We start from the raw sequence: 25,932 nt of genomic DNA, 5'->3' as shown, positions 1-25,932 counted from the left end.
TTAATCGAATCGCGAAGATTTCTCAGATTATACGGCGATTAGAAAGTTTCCAAGCAATCTTTAGCAATAAATATGTAGTCGCGTTGGCACAATTTTACTTGAAAAAGTTTTATCGAGAATTGGACACAAAGAAGTTTGGGGTTGCAGGCTTTCGACTGTCACGTATGAAATTGTTTTTCTTGTCGTATGTCTAAAAGAACATTAAAATTCCAATTTGGCGCTGATATTTCCTGTCGAGGAATTACCACGCACCCGGAAATTTTCTCTTTGTCGGCGCTTAATTAGAATACAATCCGCGCGTGGCGATGCGTTCTGATAACCGTGCGTATTATGTATGCGCGATTAACAGGTGAATATGTAATTAGTCACTTGCCGAAATTTATTCTCCGTCGACTTCTACGTGTTGCGTTAAATCGCAGTTTTAGCAGCGTAAATTACGCGACAAATAGTTAACCGATCCAACTTTAAAATTCTTAGGATTTTTCAGAAAGTTCGTTTGTAGTTCGGTGGGAATAAAATAATTCGAGCTTCGCTGTCGGTCCCAAGGAACGACGTCACGCGTTGCTCACAGAATAATGTTCCAAACGAAATTTGAAACAGAATGAAATTCTTTTTCCTCGCGAGGATTCACCCTCTATGGCGAACAGAAAGAGCCACCCTTCGCGTCAGCTGTTTCATAAATCAACGCTCGTACATCGAGTGACCCGGCACGCTCGTGTACGTGCGATTTTGCTTCGGGTGATCGAAGCTTCGCTCACAGTGAAAGTCGCGAGCGTCGGTGAGGCGGTGCTCCTTATAAAGTAGCGGAGAGCCTCGACGTCGATACGCCTTCGTTCCACTTGCGTCATCGATTGATCGCGCGTCAAGACGCGCGCGTTGCGTGTCCCTAAATTCCGGTTGCACAATGGAACTTTAGAACGATCCATGTCCATTTGAAATCGAACGAGAAGACTTGCGAAATCCGTCGTTGAGTTGGCACGTTTGCAAAAGTAGGTCATGGGGGTGTTCAACCCCCTCGTACTTTGCGATTCTCTTCGCTGCATTATTCGGACAAAGTATCGATCATGAACTTTCTAATAGGTGGATTTTTTCCCAATTATCACAAGCATATATTTTATAATATAATAATTTTTTATATGATTGTACAAGTTTCTATAGATCGTTGTTTGCTTCTTAATCCATCGAAAATATCGATTCGTACTGGCGCTTTACGAGATCGCAACTAATAAGATCAATTCGTGGAATTGTCAGTGTTATAAATATCCAATACGTAGCGCGAATGACATTATAATTAATTCCATCGTTGAGCGTGTCGTGTTTCATTGCACGACCGTTTTATTCGAGTTCATTAGAATCTCGTCGAGATATTTGTACTAGCCTGAGGAAGAAATTTCGCAACAATTCTACACAGCTGTTTTAATGGAATTTCGTTCTGTTCAGCTATAATGCAGCCGAGTTGCATGGACATATCGTGCGGAAGGCGTCTTCTACCTGGTTTTAAATTTCCTAGCACGCACATGCTCATTACCATATGTACGCTCCACGGGAATATTTCGAGTTCGCTGAACTCTACACCTTAATCGAGGATTCATTCCAAAAATCAGCTATGTTCTCACTTCCAGCTGTCTTCTATCTCTTTAGCGATAAATACCGCAGTCACTACGCCACGCTACACTCGCTTGGTACGATAGACGATTCTTCACGAACAATTTTTAGCGGATAATCTATAATTTCTACTTAATCTAGGTATATTATCTATCTATATCTAGGTATAAAACTTTCTATCACGTTTCCTAAAATAACGATAAGAATTCTTATTGGAGATCTACGCGTTGGACGCGTTGGTGGAATTTCTATGTAATAGTAATAAGAAATTATTTACTGGTAGTTAATTTTTAAAGAACGATCATATAGTCCGAAAGGTATTGAAACAAACTGAAATAAAGGAAATTACCTTTCAATTATCCTTTTGAAAAAATGACAAGCCTAACTGATTGTGAATGAAATTCATCATAAGAGAGGATATCAGATTTTACGTGACGTGTCGGATGCTTTTCATGGGCGTATAGGAGGCACTTCCCTTTGTAGGGACTTAAAGTGTTACGTGATTTCCGGCTTGAAATACTAAGGTTGCATTACAATCGTCATTCTTTATGCGCATACACGGATTTCTGTTTGATTATGACAGTTGTGACGGAAGGAAGTCGGTGAATTAAATGTTCCTTTCTCTACGATATAACGTATATTCGGATGCAGATATTCAACATCGCTGCAGCTGAAGGCTAGATCCAACGAAGTCTTTCCGTTTGAAAAAGACATAATTGTTCGACCCATTGTCAAAATTTAGATCCTTCTCCTGCAGATTTCTTTAACGACTCAATTTATTTTAATCCACGAATCGCTATCGTCGGATCGAACTTTGGCGGACGTGCGATTAAACGATACAAGCATCGATTATCTATCGTGCTTGGTCTGCAACCTTGAATCTACGTGATCGGTCTACGCGGAGGCTGCAAAACTTCCATTGTTTCACGCGACGCCCACGCATAGCGTTGAAATGCAGTAGAATCTTTGTTATTCGAATTGCAATCGTTCGGATGCTGCGCTCTTTGAGACGAGATCTCCTTCAACCTCGGCATATCGACCGTGTGCTGTCTATGACAATCGAAACTCAACATTCCTTTAAATTAAAGACCATAAAATTCAAATTAAGCATCTTAGAGAGCTAGCAATCGCATTCATCTCGTTGTCGTCCCTAAATCACGAATAAGACCATCCGTCACAGCCCCATAAATCAGCACCAAGGGTATTTTATACACAGGAGAGGTCTTTTTTTCGCGCAGGGGCGCAATGAGCGTGCACGTACGGTTCAATGGGCCAATAAATAAATCCATCGTTGCTGGACGAAGAGGTATCGCCGGGACAGGTTGTGGCCTTTTGCGCGAACGAACAACGACGGTGGCGTAAAAATAGCGGCGCGTATCGCGCGGAAAAATCGCGGCCGTGCATGAATTAGAGAGCCGGGCGAACATCGGCGTCCCTTTGGCGTCGCGGCACGCGAGGCCGTCGTATTGACTTATATCGCGACGCGACAGACGCGCATTTGTAATCGCCGTATTTGGCAAAATCGGACGGCTCCATTCGCGGCAACGAGACCCGTCCGTCCCGTGCAATCTCCGCTTTGATCGCTGAAAACGCGGCGAATCCGCGACAAATTTATACGCGCCGCGAGATGCGTGAGAAACATCGCCGGGGAAAGCGGGAGGATCATGAGAGAAATACGGAACCGTGTTCTTGCGAAATCTTGCTTAGACAGACTTCTGTTACTTTCGCGATTTCAGAGATTAGGAACCTGTCGGATATAAACGTCGAATCGGCTGAAAAGTTTGTAGCGTTTGTGTTGAAAATGGAACTACGTGCTTCGACCAATTGAATTCGCATTTTACGCTAAATCCACTCCATTCGCAAATTTCCAAATCAGATTTTTCTACGTCGATGCTTTCGAAGTTTCTTACATAATCTACTTGTAGCTGTTCTACGAGCAATTTCGACACGAATCACGCATAGATACGACTGGAATAAATAATTGGAAAGCACGATTACGCTGGCTTTTAAACAAGATCGACACCGGGGACTAGCTTTCACGTAATTTGTTAGAAGTTTCTTGCTCGCTCGTTGCCTCGATCTCTTGATTGATTTATTTATTGATTCGTTGATGTAGTCATAGATGTTGATTGCCAGCAGGCATCGAGTGTTTTCATAGGGTACGCGTTCACTGTTGATTTATTCAACCAGTCGACTTTACGGAGAAAAGACTCCCGTGTGCCCCCGATCCTTTTTGCTGGTCGTAATTGAAATTCCGATGGAATTAAGTGCTCTGTGGCGATATGATGTTATTGAGTCGTTTGCAGCTTCACGCTCGTTAGGATCGGTATGTCAGCAGCTACTGTGTTATTTTAGCGTCGTCTGTGCGTTTGGATCTTCGTACTATTCTCTGTATTCTTTTCTCATGGACCAGGCAACGTTGTTACGACGATACCTCCGCTATATATATATATTTTCTACACAGAATCTCATAGGAGTTTTGCGATCGTTACAGATATAAAGTAAAATAAAACTGAAGATTAAAGCGTATTTCGAACTAATAAAATTCTACTTAAAAGCAGGGATATTTCTTCGGATCACGAATTTCCATCAAAATTCACGATCCAAGTGCACTCACGAATCGTTTCTCGAGCTAATTTAGAAGATGCTAAATCACTGCACCTGCACGTTTGTCGGTGCAGCTGCGGACTTTCATTAGCACGTAGCGAGGCCTCAGCATCCGATAAATCTGAGACGATCGAACATATTGCACACGCATCCGCACATGTTTTTCAATCACCACGAATTTGAGAAATGGGTTTGCAATCTTCCTTGAAACTGTACCGTAAAAATCATTGAAAATCGTCGAGTTTAAAACATCGAGTGCAGCAGCTGTTTGTATCCGTCCATCTATGTACATGGACATGTGGCAAATTATACCGATTGCCGAACTAAAATCGTAGAATCGTACAAGGTGTTCGCGCAACAGAAGTCTATAACTTGCAACTTGTAACTTGTCAATTATACCGTTGTCCACTTATACGATACTTTCGGCCGCACCCTGTATAAAATCTTTAGGAAACAAGAAGCTGTATCCAGACGTGAAACCTGTACCGAACGATCTGAAATAGCGATCTGAGGTTTGTAACCTGTCATTTTTATCGTCAGCCGTATAAAGACTGGATCCAGCTGGGATCGAATAAAAAAGAATCTAAATTGTTCTCCAAACTGGATCGACATTGTATAAATCAACGCGTTTCAACTTTCCCTCGATGTCAGGTTGCTTGTCCTCGCTTAACCTGCCGCTTGCTACGAACCATCTTTACCGCCTACTGTCACGACTATCCGCGAGATTGACACACCTGAATGTTCTATCGTCGAATCCTGTTCGTGACGACTGATAACGGTACTAGCATTTAACGGGCAAAGGGGAAATAAATATTGCAGAGGCAAGCGAATATTAAATTAAGAGAAGCAGGCAAGCCAAGCGAGACACTATGGTAATAAAAATAAAACGTATAAATTTCAAAAACCAGGAAAAGTGGTTTTTATCGAAAAATATGTTAAAAAGAGGAAAATAATTTTCTTAATCAGGTATTATTAAGTAATTGAACGTAATACACTGGGAAATCTGTATATGTTAATCACGTAGGGTATCGATCGATAAATGAGCTCGTATTTACTAAAAATAAAAACCTTCGGACAGGCCGGCGAACAGAAAAGTAAGCTGAATAATAACCTAATGAATAATACAAAAATGAAAAGGGGGAATTATACAATTTCTTGGTGATCGATAGACTTTCTGACGAGCAACTCTAGCTGCGAATTTTAAAACATTCTACGAGAAGTTGCGCGGTTGTAATCGAGTAATTGCTAGAATCGATAAAAGGTACACGGGAAAAGGTAAATTATTAAATTATCTTTGCAGAGAAAAAAGGCGAAAAGGTTGACGATAGCGAGAGAAAAGAAGGATTTCTAAACGTTTGTATTCGCGGTATCCTGCGGGACCGGTTCGCCCCTGCATTCCTGTTCTGGTGCATGCGTCACATATTGGTGACTGCAGTTCCTCACGATTGCAGAAAAAAATAGAGTGGGCGAGCTTAAGTCCTCGTCAGGTTCGACCCACGGTTGCTATTAACGCGGCGTGTCCGCGAATCCATTGGACATCGAGGTCGTAAATGGATCGAAATTCGACAACAACTCGGATGCAACAACCCTCCGTGATGAAAATGATTTTCCATCTGCTCGTCGCGGCGGATCAAATGCATCAAATTTCACGATTACATCGTAGAATAATTTCGTTTGCTGGCAAGTAGAATGATTCGTTCGGATAAGAGGAACCGTGAAAGCTGGAAATCTTCATCGGAGGATTCGACGCGTTAATTGATTCGTCCCTGTTCATTGCCGGTTACCGTTTGTTCTTATCAAAACGACACATGGCAATTCCGGCGACGCGTTGCGTAGACTTGCGAATCACTTGCATAACTCGCATAATCGTCGCTCCAGCCGTTGTTAACGCGCCTCTGCACGCGTATGCGAGTTTTACCTACACTCTGACTGTAGCCTAGGAGCTGGAGTATGCCAAGGTTGCCCTGTAAACGGTGGCATTTTTACGCCTCGAACGGAGACGACGATCATCTTCCCGACAAAAGAGTCTCAGTTGCTTTAAAGCGCCTCTTCGAAAGTTCGAACGGAGCTTCTTTTCATCCTAGAAACGGAACAAATGTTTCTAGGTCGGTGTTTAACGATAAAATACTTTGCACTTTTGTGGACTTGAAAGGATTCTGTTTCATTGTTTGCATGCAAGATAATGATTAATTCGAGGAAGCTTTCTAGATCGCGTTATTTTTACTCAAAGATAATTATTAACGCGGCGAGAGAGAAATTTATGATATTGCTTCTCCTCATAGTAAAGAACCGAGTCTTTATCCCAAAGTGAAATTCAACGAAACGAACGTTTTCTCCGTCAGTTTCATCCATTGTTCGACGATAAAACGCTACGCATCATTTATCAGCCTGCGGCAATACAACTACATATTCGAAAGTGATTTTTCTTTATCAGAAGTGCTTTATGCTTCGTGAGTTGAGACGATTCTCTTCGAATTTAATATCAAATACGTAACTTCTATTTAATTGCTCCTTCGTATTTTCGACTTCAGAGATTATCGTTAAATTTTATCGAACGAGAAACTAAACACGCGAAAAGTATCCGATATCCTGCTTTTTGTTAATTTTATTTTTTCGTATAATAATCTTCATCGCGATAAAATTTAATTGTTGCACAATTACGCGCAGAGTAAAGAAATTTTTATTCGGAAAAGTTCAAGGCAAACCAGGATATAAGAGCAAGGCTGCTTTAGAAATCGCGTTGTTTGTTCACTCAGCACTTTGCTTCTCTTACGTGTATCTCAACCATATCGATTATTTATAGAAGATAAGAATAACGAATGACTTCTCTTATCTATCCCAATACGCTGTTTGACATTGTAAAATTCATCCGTACGCAGGTGGTATTAATCACGTGGTATTATAGGTCATGGTAATTTTCAGTACAACCCCAGGACCGACACACCCTTTCAGGGTAATTATACGATCTATTACCTCGGCTAGCAATCTTCATATTGTGTGCACACGCCTACGTCCAGACGTAAAGATTCGATGATAACGTGCAATGATTGTACTCTGCCACGAACCGCCGGAAATTCCGTGTTTTTGATAATGTTATTAACGAGGTAACGTGGAATGTTTAAATTAAAAATACACTTATTAAAAGAGGGAAAATATTTAATAAAACAGTACGTGCTATTAAATGGAAATCAGGAATTATTCTCATTGCTGCATTTCATTAATTTTTAAAACGTAAATTCCTCGAGTACAAGGAAAGACGATAACCATCATTGTATGATTCCTCGAGACTATCGTGCTACTGTTAACGAGGCAGTGAAATGATTCTTGACGATGTTTTTGCATTTACGAATTACAAATTCGTAAGACAAAAGTTTTCGAAATATGAAAAGCTCGTCAAATATTTCACGATGATCCACGTTATCGTATTTTAACTTTTTGCTCTGATAATTTCAATGATAATCCAGAACCGGAGAGTCGTTCGTTAGAAAAGTGGAGTAGTCGTTAAATTCCTAGCCAACAAATACAATGGGCAGTTTAGAGCACAAGATGATGATCGTTAAAATAATTGAACATCTATAGACGATAATTGTCCTCGTTAATTTTAGTACCAAACGGTTACTTACTTAAGAGGAGAGCAACGCGATCATTCGTTAACATTCATTTTTGACGTTTTATTCCAATGAATATTTATTGTCAGAAATATTTCATATGTATCGGTTCCAAACGCTATCGTTTAAATATCGATACGGCTTTATGGAAGATCAAAGAAAATAACAATTTAAATTACGACGTAATCGTCGCTTGACAATTACTATTTCATTAACTCTGACTCGATAAAGAGCTGGTTGATTTCAATAAACGTTTTACCTACATGTTCACTTTGACATTCTAGTACGATGGAATTAGCACTCAACGACAATGTGTTCCGTGAAACCGATAAAAATTGCGGTGGCAAGTGTGTTACCTGGTTTAATAACTCGTCTGTTGGTCGGATCAGTTACTGACTTCTTGCGCCACTGTTCAAAATAGCTCGTGACCACTGACCTCGATCTCGGAAATACGTTCGCATCATCGTCTTTCCTCAACGATAATGAATATCGAACGATGACCAGCTAACATTAACCATCGCACTAATGACGCAATGCCTTCGTTTCGGCTGCGTTTTATTATCAACGTACGATTTTCGTTCTCTCGAGTCCGAGTTTAAGGATTTCACGGCTGATTCGATACGTTTCCTTTTTCGCAGGGCGATCGTGGGTGCACCGGAGGCCGAAACTCCTCAAGTTGGCGTTCACAGAGGCGGCGCCGTTTACAAATGCGACATCGCTGCCGATGACCGATGCACGCTGATCCATTTCGACAACAAAGGTAAGAAGAATTAATTTATTATTTTTCACTTTGACTTAATTTCTTTTTGCAAAAATATATCCGATATTTTGTATAACCGTAAGAACGACGACAAAGCGAGCGGTATAAATTTAGGTTTATAGGTTTACAAAGTGTCGTACGTGATTAGAAATCTTATCATACTGGCATTATTTTGCGCAGCGTGAGCAATTTAATATGTTTTACTCCGTGATAACGCGTCGCGTTCTTCCATGTCAATTCTCATGCAAATGTGATATTAATAACACGTTATATTTTTTATCGCGAAACCACTCGATTAAATAAATTATTCGAGTTCGTTCATTTCGAAATTTGGCACTGTCGCGCTAATATGTTATAATTGCCAAATATTACCATACTATCGCGGTTCTAACGAGATTTGATTTATAGCAGTATTTAAGGAAAATCACTGTGAAGTATACTTGCGGTTTACTTACGAAGGAACAAAGAACTTTGTACAGATCTCGAAAAGACTATCGCAGGTACCATTGCTTATCGCAGGGTAGCATCTTAGCTTGGTCGATGAACCAATTTTCAGATCAGCATAGTCCGGAGAAAAATGTCTGAACGGTTGAATTTCAAAAGGATCTCGAGAAAATGCAATTGTTTATCGTAGGATAGTTTATCGCTTGCCGGAAGCATGGTCGGATTAACTCTTGCAGTTTGTTTCGTAGCTCAATCCGATATCTGTTTTCCGGTTCTTTCTTCCACTTGCACTCTCGTACCCGCCGTGAGGCATTGAAAGGTAACCTCAACGGGAACATTGTTGCTAACGAGGGCTCGTATCTCGTGTTCCACTAGCTGTTCACAGTCGCTGACCCACATTCTGGCTTTCCACCCGCTTACAAAGCCCTCGAGGAGCTTCGTAATCTCGGCAACTGGCAAGTAACCGGCTGACTGGTTGTAGAGCAGCGTTCTATTCTCGGCGACTTTCCACCCACCCTGTCGTTGACCCTTCCATCGCTTCGACTGTTTATCGCTTCTAACCGTATCGATTTCGAACGTTTCGTCGATCCTTTTTCTCAAAGCGACTACGAGCCGACTAAATCGCATCGCGACTAGACCGTCGTACAGAGAGAATTTTGTCAGTCGAACGACAAATCGTATTGCCGAGTAAACGACAGATGATTCCACGATCTTTTGATTTTTGTTACGAAGCTTTCGTAATAATACCAGATACTAAAGAGTCGGATTTCGTTGTACAATATAAGAGCGAACATCCGTTAGAAAGTACATCTAACACGAAAAATTGGTCGTGCAGAGACGAAAGGAAATCCCAGAGAATTCTATCCCTTCGCTTGGTATCGTCTTTCTGTCGCAAATCAGCGGACCAACTACAAGAACCGTACGTAGGTAGACTCTGCCTATCAAAAGTCAAATTTACCGAACGCATCTTAATCTTATCGTCGTGTCTCATCTGGCAAAAGAAGAAAATCTCGAACTAGAAGAGCAGACCGTTTCATTAAATATTTTCACACCAGAGTCGTATCTTGTCCCTTAATCAAGGAAGCGATCGTCCATCATCGTGGTCGTCGTTATCTCTACGATCGAAAAAAGGACTTCATAACGGAAGAAAAAAGGAGAAAAGCGTCGTAATGACTCAATTCCGAGTCGAACAAGTTGCAACGTAAAAATAAAAAGAGTGAAAACCGAACGAAGCCACGAGCGTGCATAAATTTCCATCTCTCAGCTTCAGCCAGCCATTCGAATTAATAATGACGAAGCGCGCGCGCGTTCTCCCGCGATACGATCTTCCGTTTCAGCGGAGAATGTTGGAGCGAGAGTCGACGTTAATGCCCGCGATGCAAATTAGCGGAATATCATGCTGCCGCGAATTAGACGTGCTTACACACCTCGTAACGATCGTATCTCGTGAATCGTGCACGATTCCGGACCCGTAATTTGCCGGCGCGAAAGTAATTGACTGTTCGAAAGCAATCGGCAGGAAATCACCGGTGCCGATTCTCTGTTATCTCGACGAGGTTCGGTTGAATCGATCGCGTACGAACAAGATCGAGATAAAATAGCGATTCAGGCGCGTTGCATTTTCTTTCGCATTTATTTTTATGGATTTTTCCTTACCATGCGATTATATGGGTATTTCTGCAAGAGAAGATTGCTGGAATATTCTCTGTCGTTTGTTCGACGCCTTGGTAATAGATTCTTTGCGATTACTCGCTGCATTAGCAAGAGACTTCTTTTATTTATATCGAGTGTTTCCGTTCTTTATTTTTCGGAAGCTGTGAGTTTTATCGAGATTGAATGCTTTTCCACGAGTATTTTATTTCGTTTTATCGAATCTCTCAAAGAATATTGGAGCTTTTGTTTTTTTTTTATTAACGTTAGCGAGAGAACTACAATTTATGTTCAAACGTTTATTTTAAACTTTATTTTATGGTTCCCGAAAATTCATTTTTGTTTCATGGTGGATTTCATGGAATACTCTGAAAAATAAACGAATATCATGCCGGCTTTTAGTCTTTGGCCAATAATATTGTCTTCTTCGTTGCGAGATACTAACTGTGGCTATTTTCGAAATGTAACGTTTGCTCGCCTCCAACGACATGTAAATCCGGCCATACGCTCACTCATCACTATTTTAAAATGCCCGTGAGAAAAATAACCGCTCGCGCGGAGTCGCTTCTGCTTGAAAATTTATCAAGCGAAAATGAAAAAAATACTGAAAATACTATCAACAATCTAAGTATAAGACGTTGCGCTTGATTTATTATCAAAATCGTTGCCAACACGCCAATCGTCGAACTCGTCGCGTCAAAAACCACCCTCGATTTAATTCCGCTGTTCTTACCTTTCGTTCCACTCGATCTCCTGCAACTTCGAATCCAATTGCGTATCACTGCGCGGGATGGTATCGATGCCTGCAAAGTCGTGTCTATTCCGTTCGATCGGATCTCTCGATCTCTAGATCTCTGGTAACCAATAGTATTCGAATCGTTGGGGTATCTGTTATTCCGCGTGCGTACGAGGAAGCAAGTCGTATCTCGCGCGGGTCTGTCCGGAGGTCAGTCACTTCTTCGGGTGGTCGAGCGAACATCTCGTCGCGGAGGAACTCCTCGAGGTATACACCCTGCGGAGTGGCGTGGCGAGCCGCCTCGGGATACCGGGAACCATCATCCACGCAAGAAGCCGACTCTGCCTAATACAGAAAACCGTAAGGTCGTTCTACCTACGGGCGTGCGCGGACGTAGGTTCGGCGTTTCTTGCCGGATACCATCTGAAGATCTTCAAGGAAGGTCGCGTTGCTCCGTCCCTCGGCTCGCGAACGCGTGCTTAATTGACGTACCCTTAATGAGCGCGGCGAAATAATTGGGCCGCGATAATCGCGACGTCGTTCGTTCCTCCGCCGTCGATAATTCATAATTGCCTCTATTAAGGACTGTGTTTGGTCGATCGTTTGTTTTAATTAGACGAACGAGCGTGTTTGACAGATGGAGGATTTAAACGAGTCGATTGAACGCGTTAAAAAGTCACGAATAAAGATTCAACGATCTTTCGTTAATAAAAATAACTTTATCGTAATGGATGGTCGTTCGAATCGAAATTGGCATTGACCTGTTTCTCGGAATATTTATCGAATATTATTCCACGTGTTTGTAATTTTGCGATTAATTGCGAATAACATTGCGATTGAATTATACTTGAGAGATCTGTCTCGGTTCGCCAGTATCCACGTAACCATACGCCTTCGGCAACGATCGCGAGTTAAGGGATAGGAAGCGAAGGACAACTTCCCTTTAAGGGTTACGACTCACCGATACGGCTAACGGGTTCGTTCCATTCGTAAAATCGACAAAGAAAAATCCAAGGTGTACTCGCTGAGAATTCTCTCCGGTGACACCTGTCCGTGCCTTGTTTTTTCGAAGAATATCCGTATGATGCATTGAAAACTTTCGTTTCTTGGACATCGTTTAACTTTTCTTCGGTACGCGAGTCGGAAAACTGTCCAATCTTGCTCAGCGTTGCTCGTATTTACATTGCCAAAACTCTGAATATTTTATATCCTATTCGCTAGGAAAAATGATGTTTAATCGAGCGTACAAGAAACTGATATTTAATTTTAATCGAACAGTCGTTGATCGTACATAGAGAATGTAGTTTTACTTTATAGTGAGACAAGCTTTTCGAGATGTACTTGTTCTTTTAAAACCTGTAAAAATTGTTAAATCGATAACCCTATCGTGCGAAACGTTTCAAATCGCCGGCAAATATTCCAATTAACAAGAGATAGATAAATAACTGGCGAAGAAATAATCGATTCGATTTGTAGTAACGCGAAAGTGCGGAATTTAAATTGTAACAAATAGGCAGAGTCGCGATTATTGTGATAAATATCGCCGCGACTGTACTCGTTGGTGAATTAATCTTGTAGTAAATGCAAACGGCGCTAAAACTGGTCGTTTCTGTTTCGTTTCATTCCGTTGCAACAAGTACCCGCGGCGACATATTAGGTTACCTGGAGCTAAGTGACTGCTAGCTACGGGATATCTGGGCGTTGATTCGTTCTTAGGAAGCTTCTCCTTTAGATTTACAAGAATCTAGTTCCGATATTAAGTGACCGATCCTTCGCGTTGACGGCATTCGTTATTCTTCGAAATAGTTAGCCTGGTCCAAGAAGAAACGCACATTCCTCTTGATAATCGATCGCGAGTATGCGCTGCGATATTCAAACGGCGATTTGTTTCCCCGCTTTTTCCTTTTCCAACGTGCGTCTGCCGCTTTTTCTTCGAATAGCTGATTCGTTATCAGCATCACGGTAGCCATAGCGCCGAAGCTAAGTTCATTTATTCGTTGGAGGATGAGAACGTTAATGCGAAATATTTCTCGTTGAAGATGGAGAAGCGCGAATCGAGAATTAATTCTTACGTGAAATTTCTTAACGAGTATAGGCTGCGCTAAATATTATTAAAATTAGTATTTAATACTTCTATCGACTCGTTAGTCATTACAGGATGAAGTAATCGTTGACAATGACGAGGAGCAATTGCCGGCAACAACTAATGACAAATGATTTCCGGTTGCAGGGAATAACCATATCAGAAATCCAAACGTACCGGGTGGTTTGAGTCAAATCGACAATAAAACCCTTCAATGGTTCGGTGCCACGGTTTCGGCATCGTTAAAAGATGGAGGACCCATACTGGTGAGTAAATCTATCAAATTTTTATTATCTACCTTAGTAATGTCTTTTCGGTCTAAAACCAAACTAAAAAAGCCTACGTAGATATAACATGTACAAATACGTTTGAATTCTTCGTAAACTTACGAGCATTGGAAATCTAGTTATTAAAATCGTTGGATTATTTGACTAGTAAATATATACCGCTATATAAGATGCTTTTAAAGTTCTCCTTTTTATGTTGGAAAGGAGTTTACAAAGGTATAAAAGCGGTAGTTACGAATAGACGAAGGGGCCTTGTGAGAAATTACAGGCGTGCACGTTCTTAGAACACCGTACCTTCTATTTCAGGAATCGAAAACAAACGAATCTTGGTTTCGTTCTATGTTTCCGTTGCTGTGTCTAAACGCCTTGCCATTATATCGCACCATATATAGTTACTTTGCTAGATAACGCGAGTGTAAAAGAAGCGATACAAGCAGAAAATTTTGGGCCAGTGTTAAAGTTCGTGCCCGATTTCAACGGACCTAACTAAATTATTTGTTCGCGAAGTCACACCTGTTGTTGTACGTACGACCGAGCATCGCTCTTTTTATCCTCTGTGAAGTTTGCGCGTGCTACAACACACGTGACTTGCAGGCAAACAATTTAGGAGCATCAACTTTTCCACCGATCCGATAATTTGTAGAAATCACTCGCTTCGTTCTGCGTTCCTCTATTTTTTTTTTTTTTTTTTTTTTTTTTATTTTATTTTGGTTATTTTACAATTTGTCCTTATGGACATTTGGTAAAGTGTTATATCTTGTTGGTGAAGAAAAAAAAAAAAAATAAATATAGCATGTGGGCGGCTACCCCCAGCGGGGTGCCAGCTTCGTTTTTTCTAAGTTATATCTTTTATGGCGTTCCTCTATCGCAATTTTTTCATCGCATCTAGCAATCCTCCGCGTGTATCATCGCTCGACCGTTTCACGCGCGTCCTATTAGAGCGCTCCGTTCGCATAGATGCGCGTTGCAATGAGACGTGCGATGGAATTGTTGTTCGGATATGAATCTAAGCGCGAAGATCTCTGACTTTGCAAGACGGTCGGTCGGTTCCTTCTTTCCCTTCGGGACGCGGTCCCTATGATGTACTGCCGCCCTTATCTTTACGTGCGTTGCACTTGGCCGGGTCTATCCTGTACGCATGTGCGGATGCACATCACGCACGGCTGCGGTGTGCCGGTCGGGATGATTGAAGGAAGGGAAAAAGGAGGAAGCCGCAGGACTGGGATTTTTCGGCCGGTGGATTTGCCGAGTTTGTTTAGCGGTTTATACGTAATTGGATGCAGAACGCTGCTTATTTTATTCGGCGCCTTACTTGGCTGTAACGGCTGCTTTTAAGCCCTCGCTCGTCTTTCACACGGCGATACACGTATGCGATACGCGTACGATGGATATCGATTATGCATCGTTCACTACAGAATCATCGTGTGAACGCTTCCATAACGAACAATGTATTCGTCGTGATACGTGTATCGCCGCGCCGTGTGAAAGGGCGCTTCAGGGTCGCTTTTATTCGCTACCTATGTACCTATTTTCTTTTACCTGGTTTGGTTACCCTTCGAAATGACTTTATACTCGCAAGTCCCAACTTTGAACTTCGTTTTGTCTGTCGTTTTACAGTGACTAGAAAAAGCATACACGCATATCTTTACTGCTTCCCTTAACAGGATTATAATGTTCTACTTGCATGTGGATATCACGCGCAATAACACGATGTAACAAAAGGTAGAAAGGTAAAATGCAGACTACAAAAAGTACTTGCATAAAAACCGACCACTTTACGTCGTTGTCTTTTTTCTTTTAACACGATACTCCGTGACACACTTTTACCTGACGACACAATCGTTGAAACGGCACGATACCGTATCCGAGATGACTAAATGCAGCTCACAGTCCGTTCCTCGAATTCGGATTCCTCGTAGAGAAATCGGCGGTGTCAAGTCGCGAAGAACCCGGGCTCCCATAAATAAGGAGCTGCTCTCCTACGTGAGAGACGTATTAGCAACGATTATCGTTCCCATGCTCGCGTAATTTTCGCATAGCGAAACGTCGCCGCGACATTCTCATCCCCCCTGGCCTCCGGCATTATGCGCGAATTATCTACTTACTGCAGAATGCGAGTGCACGTTCCACCGTAAATGCCACTATGCTTTTTCTTTTTCGTCGCTTTCTCCACCCGAACGCTCGTCATACGCGAATTAAAAATAACCCATATTATTCCCGCCGGTCCAACCAACTTTTTCGTTTGTTCTCTTTGTTCGCTCGTCTATACGCGTTCGTGGAAAATTTGCCATGTTCCTGGAGCCGTCCATCGGTCGGTAGTCGATCGAAGACAAAGTCAGGTAGATCAAAATTTTGTAGGTAGCTAACTTTGGACGTTATCGTACGGTAACGTTCTTCCCAGTTACTTGGACATTTTTAAATTGGACATTTAAAAGGTGGACACCTGTTGTCATACTCTCTTCTTATTTTCCGTACCAAAGACTCGGGTCGTTAATTCCTCTCGACACGATACATCCGCCGTATCGATCGAATCCATTATTCTCAAAGAGCAGATCGTTTGTACACGCTGTAAGGCGAATTACGTAATTCCCATCTCGTACGATCAGCGATATTATCGAACGGTTATGCCTGTCAAACAGAAGCGTGTATTCACGCTGCAGCGTTAATACGAGCTGGTCGATGTTCTTGCTGGCGACTCGATGAATCAGAGTGAATTACTTCCATCGAGAAAACCTGGCATCCTGCAGAGATCGTCAGTGGCACGGCCCGACGATCGACAGGCCATGGATGAAACGGCTTCCACTTTCAGCTTCCCCTCCGCGATACTTTTCATCCGTTATCCACGCGTGTATGTACTCGTCGATGCTTTCAACGACGCATATCGAGGCGATTTGTTCGCGATATTCTGTAAGAAGTACCGCAATCTGTCCGGTCGACAGGCGTTCGACGTTTTTCGTTTCGTTCGGTGCTCGCCAGGCGATCATTATCAATCATCGTTCGCGTAGAACTTGCGGGATATTGAAATGAAATGAGTTTCGATGTTGCGTGTATTGCCAGGTAATTCTAGCTCTGCATTGGTAATTCGAGGAGATCGTTATCGATGATTTTATAGGGGGTGTTGTCCTAGCGACATGTTGGATCGGTGTTTTTGTCCAAGTACCGTCGACGAAAGGAAAATCAACGAGTTATACCGGCTAAAGAAATTAGCCGAACAATTGGAAAGCTTTGGAAATAGAAGAACGAAGATAGGAAACTCTTGCGTCCGCGTTAATATCATTAACATTTTATTAACAGGCTCTGAAAATGTACACAGAAAATGTACATTAATATAAATAATAAATTTAGACTGGATAAACGTTCTACAAATGTTTTATCGCAAATTGATCTCGAACGAATTATCGACGAGTTGTCACGAAATTGAAAGATCTCCAAACAAGGAGGGGTAATACGCGTATTTTTCAACCTCCAACTACGGAAGAAACTTGTAATTTTAGAATTTAAGCAATTAATAAAGAAATTAAAGGAGAATACCGAAAGAGGGATCGATGGGAGCTTAAATCGTACAATTTTCGGTTAATTAACGATCCCGACGACGGCCGTAGGGTTGATCCTTGTCTTTCGGCACACATCAAACTCGCAGGTAGACGTCACCGATACGTGACGCGAATAATTCTTTGTCCGACCATATCGTTTTAGCGCCGTAGTCGACGTGTCGAAGCATTCGGCAGGATTACACATGAACCTCACGTATTCAGCTCCGGTCGTAAAAGGAGACAGACCGGAGCTTCTACTCGGTCACACTATTAATTAACAAAAACTTGTATCTCTATATAAATACCGTTCCCGAAATTCTTGGCGTGGTAACTTTATACTGGCCCCTTGGAACTTGTCGAGCCCGATTCGTTGCGTCGCGGAGAGAAAAATTATTGTCGTCAATCTGGAAATTCATGATAGTAATCTTCGGTGATAGGAGGGAATAAAATAAGATAGAATTTTAACGAATCGATGAATTTTAATTTAGTTTTTATCAGATGCGATTGAATTTCACGTAGCAGCCCGCCGTTGGTCATCTTATATTCTTTCATAAATAAACTGCTCTCGCGTTTTCATCTACCGTTTCACTGTCGTTGCATGGTTTTTTGTAACTATCCAATTCAGAGATGCTTCTTCGTTCTTTTCTTCTGCACCGTACTTCTGATCTCTTTCACGATCCGCCGACATTTCAAAGATACAGCTTCTTGATTGCTGCCAGATGTTTCGCGCTTCCGACCTTTCTCTCTTTTCTCCTTTCTCCAAATAAGAGGATCGTGTCCTTTTTTTCCCTTGGCCAGACAAATCTTCGTTCGATCGTGCTACACTGATGAAATAAACGACTCGCGTACGTAGGAAGCGAACTATCAGAGAAAAATAGAATTTCTGTTCTCAGGATAACTACGTGCAGTCGTGAATGAAACCTCTTCGTAAGAATTCGTTCAAGTTATTTCGTCAGACCGTCAAACGTTAAAAGTTCTTCAAATTGAAGGAGTGTACGTCGTAAACGCAATCACAGAATCTAACTTCAACGGCTGTAAGAAAAGAAAAACTCTCGTATTTCATACCCGTCATCAAAACTGACCCAGAAATCACCCGCGTCCTGCTCAAAGAAATCTCGTGTACAATTTAAAGCACATAAATTACCAGTGCAATAACAAGCTCGACAACAAGTCTGAAAAACAACCGATCTTTATTAATACGTTACCGGGCAAAACCTCAGTACGAACGGTATTCAAAGTTGGGATTCCAGGAAGGTTGAAGAAAAACTACTCGTCGTTAGAATTCCCTTTCCATAGAAACGATGCTTTAGTCGAAAATCTCTCGAAGCAAAGAAAGATGAATATTAATATAAATCTGTTCTAGTCGTTTTACCAGTGCGTGCTCTTTCAACAACATATTTTATCACATTTTCACCTGTTTCTCGTCTTATTCTTTCAGGCTCCTCGCGAACGTTGTTCTTTAACTGGTCGATCGTGGTCGATTTGTTTGCATATTCTTCAAGTAACGTCAAAGGAAAAAGGCGTCAAACGATTCGTAATAGAATCGTACGATCCACGTCGCACGACCGCTAACTAACGATCGATATATGACGGTAATAGAAAAAGGTGTGGCTTCTTCCATGACACCCTGTATATGAAATTCTCTATGTCAATCGAGTGGAATAGCGGCACGCTTCACCTACTTTCCTCGCGGGGCAGCAGCTTGCGACTCTCGAAAAACGAACGAGACGAAAGCGGCGGAGACAATGAGAGCCGAGCAAAAAACCGAAGGCGGAGGAAAGAAAGCCCGAAGAAGGCAAAAACCGTGCACGTACACGGCCCGCCAGGGACCGAGGGAACAATCGGCAACAATAAAATACGACGAAGCCGTCGCGATAAAGCCACGTCGCGTCGTCTCGCGAGTGCTCGCGGAGAATCCGCTGGCAAAAACGCATCGATTAAAAGACGAAGAGGACGCTGTCCACTCGAAACCCACCACCGACCCCGACGACCCACCTTGAGAGCAGAATCTTGTACCGAAATTCGTGTTCCCTCGCCGGTTTAATGGAAGTTTCTCTGGAATAGCGTATGGTTGAATTTAGTGGTGGCTCGTTTCGAAAGATAGAAATTAGGTTTTCTCATTTTGGGTAGTTTTAGATTTACGATAGTTGGTAAGTTTCGGGTGTTGTTACTGTTCGTCTGATCTTTTTACCAAAGTCACCACTCTGTCAAGATATCGACCAACCACCGTTCGCTCTTTCCCACGCAAACTCTCGAAGGTGGAGTCGAGTTAGCCAAAGTTCTTACCTACTTTCTCTTCCTTAAAAAGAACGTTTTTTCCTTTTTTTTTATTTGCGTTTATTTTACGATCAATTCTCGTTAGAGAATTTTAAGTAAATTTATCTGACGCGATACTATGACACGATTAATAGGTGTTTATAATATGTTTAGTGCTTAGGTCTAAGGTGTAATGTCTTTTTAGCCCGCGGATCTGTTCCGACGTGTCGAGTAGTCGAGTAATTAGAGGGTTTTCGTGGTTGTTAACTCTTTTGCTGAATTAGGATAATTCTTCTTTGACTGTGGGTATCTTGAGGCCGTGATGTATCGTTTCATTGGTGACGTACCAGGGTGCATCTATTAGGGATCTTAAGGTTTTCGATTGGAATCGTTGAAGATTAAAAAGAACGTAACATCGAAACGAAAACACAGATCGATAACCATCGTAGATATACGAATCTGCATAGATATCCACCGATCTATCAATTTTCCATTGCTGGACGATTCATCTCGAGCGTATAATCTCGTAGGAAAAATTCGCGTATCCTTCCCCTTTGACCTTCTGCCCGTACACGGTACACCGTTCGAGAAGAACGTCCTTTTGGGGGATTAGAACGATACTCTGGTCCCTGGAACAGTGGTCGGGATCGATGGGACCAAGGGAGATCGAACGTTTGTCGGCTGGCAGAATGGAAATACCATTGTCAGAGAGAATGGACGGGACAATGTTTGAGAAATTCCCATGGCCTCGTGAGAGATACTGTGAGAAGCGGTTGATCATTCTGTCTCTGGATCTTCGAGAGGGTGTGTGGACGTTGTTCCTCCTCTTCTTCTTCTTTTCCTTCGGTTTTGTCTCGTGGTAGGTACGTGTTGCTTGCCGATTGCTGCGATCGTCCGTTCCTTTTCTTGTTGGAATTTCGTTGCGGTTTCGCTTGGAATCATATGGCTGTGCGGTTGCGCCGGAATTAAGTGGATGTTGGTGACGATTTATGATGAACGCTTCGATGGAGGCACTGTTGCAAGCGTTTCTGTGCCTGGTTAGAAACGTATATGGGCTTTTTTCTGAGAAATACGTTGCTCGAAGATATATCAAGTTCGCGTTTCCTAGAGAGCAATATCGTAGAGAAATTATCGGTACGTAGATTAGAAAATCTGTATGGATAGGTTTCAATGGAGCGCAGATACCGTCATTTCAATCCGTACACGCAGTCTTCCTTTTTCGCAAGTTTGCACGCAGAGGCAAGAGCCGAAGTAGAATAATGCAAGAAACGGAGACAATGCACATTCCGGGCGTATGTTTTGCCGACGGGACAAATTGCTATGTCCGTTAAACGATCGTTTTTTTGCCATAAGGATCTGCTTTTGGTACCTTTAAGATCGTTTTCGCGAATCAGCTTCCTGACCAATTCTAATTGCAATTAGTAGCCGTTCGACAAAAGCGCGTGAGTGGAACGATCGCATCGATCTCCTGTCCGATTCTTTGCTCCGAAGAAGAAAAGGAAAGTAAGAAGAAGACACGATGGAGACTTCTTTGCCAACATTTACGCGTTTAATTAGTCCGAATTACTGTACTCCGCATCGGCCGACAAATTTAATCTCAAGCTTAACGACTCCACCTAATAAGAATCCAACCCATACAAGCTCCCAGACCACAGAGATGCCCCTCGTCCACGTTTCACGCCATTAAAACACCTTCTCCGTTAAAAGAACCAAGAGGAAAGCAAAACGAGCTCCTGTAGGTACAAGCAGCGTCGCTTTGTCCCGGATATTGGCCAGCGGCTCTTACAAGCATGCCCATAATGTAACTCGTTGCTCAGCCATCAAACGTAACACGCCGCTGCCAGACGGGCTACGATAACTCACACCTTTCTTCTCGCGAATCTGAAATATCGCGGCCGGTATTCGCGACATCGAAACGCATTCGCAGAATCTTCCAACTTGCTCCGAGGCAGAGTCACACGCGGCCTTGTTCGTTCGTTCGTCCGTTCGACGAATCTTCGCTTTTCTACCGCGTTGGGACGCGAATTCTGAGTTAGCCAGCCCCGTTGACCGTGTACGCGCGATGTATAAATAAGGCAGTGACTCATTGTCAGCCGCGAGGTGAGTCAACGACGAAACCAAAGCGAACCAAAGTCTTCCGTGCGTGCACCTCCGCTGTCTTGTCCGCTTCCTCTGGCAGCCACCGCGCGTAAATATCCGTCCGTGGCTCGTCGCTCTGTTATCCTGTCACGGGACAGAGCTCCTGGTTCCAAGGAGGACTCAGGTGAAAAATATGGCCGTGCAACGCAGGGACAAATTTAGCGGGGATATTTCATTCGTGCGGCTGCCTCTTACCTTCTTTGTGTTCTTATTTTCGAGGCTTTTTGTGCACGGACGTTTTACTTATTTTATAACTCGGCTGCTTTGCGTGATCAGGCTAACTTTCTAGAATTTATACCGTTCAACTAGAATAATTTTCATTCGTTATCTACTAATAATAATAGTCTAAAAATAATTGCTATCTTATTTGAAGCAGAGAACGTGGGAAGACGGTGTTTTTCCTTCAAAAGCCAAGAACTCGCGGAAATAACGATCTTTGTTGATTCGTTAACGAATGGAAATAAGCCTTTCGGTATTAAAATCGAGCAGAGATTTCTTCGTAATTTTCACCGAGAACATCGGGTCTCCGTAATCCGCGCGATACTGCCGCGTTTCTTCGCCCGACTCCAAGCGCACCGGAGAGAATTACGCGTTAAATCGTGCGTTATCCTGCGGTATGACAAATCGGATTAAGATCCAACGCGTACGGTGGGCTCATTTGGAGTTGTAATTTGCCATGAAATCGCCGCGTTACGCCTTCCAGGGGACTGCTCGTTGGATTAATATATCGAAGGGAGGGTGTCGTTTTTAGCCCACAGTCTCGTCCACTTACTAAACGGGGAAAATATTGTCGTCCTTTTTTTAGAAGTAGCCGGTCAAGGTTCGTTTCGTTCGGCTTTGTACGCGGCAAAATGATTATAAGCGAAAAGAATTATTTTATCGCTGTTAGATAATTTCGTGGCTATAATGTGGACGGTTTGTTATTAGTGGAAATTTGTTGAAAAGGAGAATAATGCCTCGATGTATTATGTAGTTATCGGAGAAAGGAATTTCGTGAATATACATACTTTTTTTATTATTTACAATTTTGTACTTTACAATCTGTCCAGTTGGACATTTGGTAAATTTGTTGAGTACATGGACTTGAAAACGACGAAACCATCTTTTATTCCATAGAGAACGAAGTAATCGGACGATTATAGATTTACTGTACTAATCGCCAATTGCTTTATGTCAAGCGTGTTTTGTGCGAGACGTACGTGCAAAAGATAGAGACGCCGGCTCTTATCCTTCAATTAGTAACGATAATTATTAGCGTCACCGATAATACACATTACGGAAAATGAAACACGCAAGACAGTTGCGAAACGTTTCTTGTCGCGATGTAACATGCGTGTACAAAGTTCTATATAGATCAGGTTTTTTCGATAACGCATTGTAATTTAGCGTTACCAATATACGATATTTTCTTCGAGTTGGCAAACGATTAATTAACACTTGGCAAATTCCACTCGACAAAGATACGTACATGTTCCTCCAATTCAAAATTTCATTTCGTTTCGTTTTCGGCACATTTAGTCCACGCTTACTCACATACGATGCTCGAGCATCGTGCAAAAATGAGGTTGTACAGGTTCCCCGAAAAACATGGTCTGTTCCACGGAAGCCATTCCTGTATCGACTACTCGAAAATACGAGTGATCTATCCTCGTTGGTTAGGTCTGGGCGCAGCCGACCCGAGATGACCTCATTCACGGCTCAAAAATAACTTACCGCCCGCCTGGTCGTTTCCTCGTCGACGATACGTCCAGTCAGTTAGCTTTTTTTTGAAAAAATTTATCGACTATCAGAAAAAAAAGGAGAACGAAAGGAAGAGAAAGAGGAAAAGGAAAAAAGCTGAAACAAAAAAGAACGAAGAAACGGGGGACGTTAGAAAGCGGTAAACGAATCCATATTTTGCACACAATATCACTATTATTCCCACGTTATATATTTAAATAATAATAATATGGTTATTTTTCGTAGAACGACAATCAGCGGTTTCTTCGTCAAAGTATTAATTTTATTAAAAGTAATAAATTTTCGATCAACGAATTTTCCAAAAAAGAAAGAAATGTAGTTTTTTTTAATTTTATTTTGTTTTTTTTTTACAATTTGTCCTTATGGACAAAAAAATAAAATAAAATAAAAATAAATATAGCATGTGGGTGGCTACCCCCAGCGGGGTGTCAGCTTCGTTTTTTCTAAGTTATATCTTTTATGTAAAGAAATGTAGTAACGTGATTCTTTTTCAAGTGGTGGATTCTACGAGACAGGTAGCGATTTCAAAGGTTCGGTAGACAGTGTATATTTGCAAGCTCGATGAACTTTACAGTTAGCATTAGCGTGTTCCTTTTAGCCGGTTTACAGTGGAAACGCATTAAGAATTGCAGATAATATTGCAGCCGAGAAAATAGTGCCACATTGTTTTAGTTTGTAGAGGCGTGGAAGATACGGTGGCACCGGCACTGCAGCGGTATTTGTCAACTATCGGCCTCGGGCATTTCCAGCGTGCACACGTGCGTTACACGTTTCGTACAATAAAGGTCAAACGCTAAAAGAGTTTACGGTAGGCCGGCCGGTCTGTCGTTGGCCTGCAACGAATCGGTCGCCTCGTAAACTTTGACGTAAGAAGACCTCGGCATTTATTGTACTTTACTCGCAAATCCTCGAGTTTCGCTGAAAAACGATTGGCAATGATCTAATTTCCAATGATGCGACACGAATGCTACGAACGATGTAGGTCAACGATAAGAATAGTTATCGAATGGAGAGAACAAAAAATTGAGAGAAATTTCAATTAAAGATAACGATTCGTTAAAAGAGAGAGAAAAGAAAGTTTGTAACCTATTTATCGATAGAAAAATCGCCAGCTTCCCGCTTTCGAAAGAGTAATCTCGAACTTACTGCAGGAAGTGGACGTGGCTCACGATAATGAGAGAAATAATAGAACTCCTGTTGGCTGTTAGGATATTTCACGTTCCTTTAGATAAGTCCGTTTGACTGCTCCGATTGCTTTACGCTTGAAAAGATAAGTATTATCGTCTCGTGAGAGAAATACGATTGCAATGATTCGTGAGCGAGATATTTCCGAGTTCCTAAAGGAAAGAGAATTCAAGATTTTCAATCTATTTTGATGGAACACTATGATTTATCGGTTCCTCCCAAAAAACTTGTAAATTCGAAACGTCTGATAATACAAGTTTAGTTTCCCTTTATCTTCTACTACTTTTATCTTTCGTCTCTCGTTGTTCCAAGAAACGTGGGATACACGGATATTTTCATGGAGCTTTCCCTCGTTGTAGGCGAACGTACAAGCAAGCAGATTCGATGGTAGAATAATTCCTCGAATGAAAATAATTGCGACAAGAATAGGACGAATTTTAGAAAAAAATCAAATTGTATAATATTTTATAATCGCAGAGTATCTATCGTGTAGGTACGCTCTTCATCTTCTCTCGATATTCATTTATTCCTTCTTTCTCTTTTCAAACTTACCGATCATCCCAATTATCGCATCATTCACCGATTATTACGCAATCGTTCGAACTGATAATCGAAAAGTTGAACGACGTTGAAAAGAAGAAGGGAAAGAAAAAGAAAGGGTGTATCGTTCTTGTGAGATAGGAGCGCGTTGAAAGGCCACGAAGTGGTCGACTGAAGACATTAAAGGAACCATGCCATCAGCGAAGCCTTAAGCTCTTTCTCTCTCGAGTGGTCCTTTTAATGAAGAGTGAACGCAGATACAGCGAAGGTGCAATCACTGGTGAAGAATGTTGAAGTAATTACTTCAAGAAAAACTCTACATCTTTACTTTTGTATATCCGTGACCTGGAGACCGCTGTTACCCAGAGAATAGAATTAGTGAAACAAAAAAGAAAAAAATATTCAAGATAAGGAGAAATCCATATTATCGTGCCCTTGAATATAAATTATGTTTTGGATTACAAGGTCTAGAAAAAAAGGAGCTATTAGTAGATTTCTATTGCTGTTTCTTGTAGACTTTAACTAGAGCTACAAGGTTATCTTTTTTGATAATGTCCTTTGCTATAAATATATGAACCTACCTATCGCTTCTTTTGTATTGCAACACTATAAAACAATAGAATTTAGTGGAAAAAAAATATTCAAGATAAGAAGAGATCTATATTATCGTGCTCTTGAATATAAGTTATGTTTTGGATTACAAGGTCTAGAAAAAAAGGAGCTATTAGTAGATTTCTATTGCTGTTTCTTGTAGACTTT

General features: G+C 41.8%; 2 protein-coding genes across 3 annotated transcripts in view; one reads left to right on the top strand and one right to left on the bottom strand.

Moving 5' to 3' along the window:
* Positions 1-15,379, bottom strand: part of LOC132911060 (pyruvate carboxylase, mitochondrial) — a 67,819-nt gene extending 52,440 nt beyond the window's left edge. The window contains exon 1 of the mRNA XM_060967408.1: positions 15,367-15,379. The gene's annotated coding sequence lies outside the window, so the exon portion shown is untranslated. The remainder of the gene's footprint in view (positions 1-15,366) is intronic.
* The window catches only part of LOC132911053 (integrin alpha-PS2), a 78,602-nt gene that overhangs the window by 13,095 nt on the left and 39,575 nt on the right, over positions 1-25,932 (top strand). For both annotated transcript variants that reach the window (XM_060967386.1, XM_060967387.1), the window contains exons 2-3: positions 8,459-8,580; positions 13,641-13,759. In XM_060967386.1, the coding sequence (XP_060823369.1) occupies positions 8,459-8,580; positions 13,641-13,759 (241 nt within the window). The remainder of the gene's footprint in view (positions 1-8,458; positions 8,581-13,640; positions 13,760-25,932) is intronic.

This window comes from Bombus pascuorum, chromosome 10 (genome assembly GCF_905332965.1).
Source record: "Bombus pascuorum chromosome 10, iyBomPasc1.1, whole genome shotgun sequence".
In the NCBI taxonomy this organism is placed as follows: domain Eukaryota; kingdom Metazoa; phylum Arthropoda; class Insecta; order Hymenoptera; family Apidae; genus Bombus; species Bombus pascuorum.
Note: the sequence above shows the minus strand (reverse complement) of the source record. Positions and strands in the feature narration are given on the sequence as shown.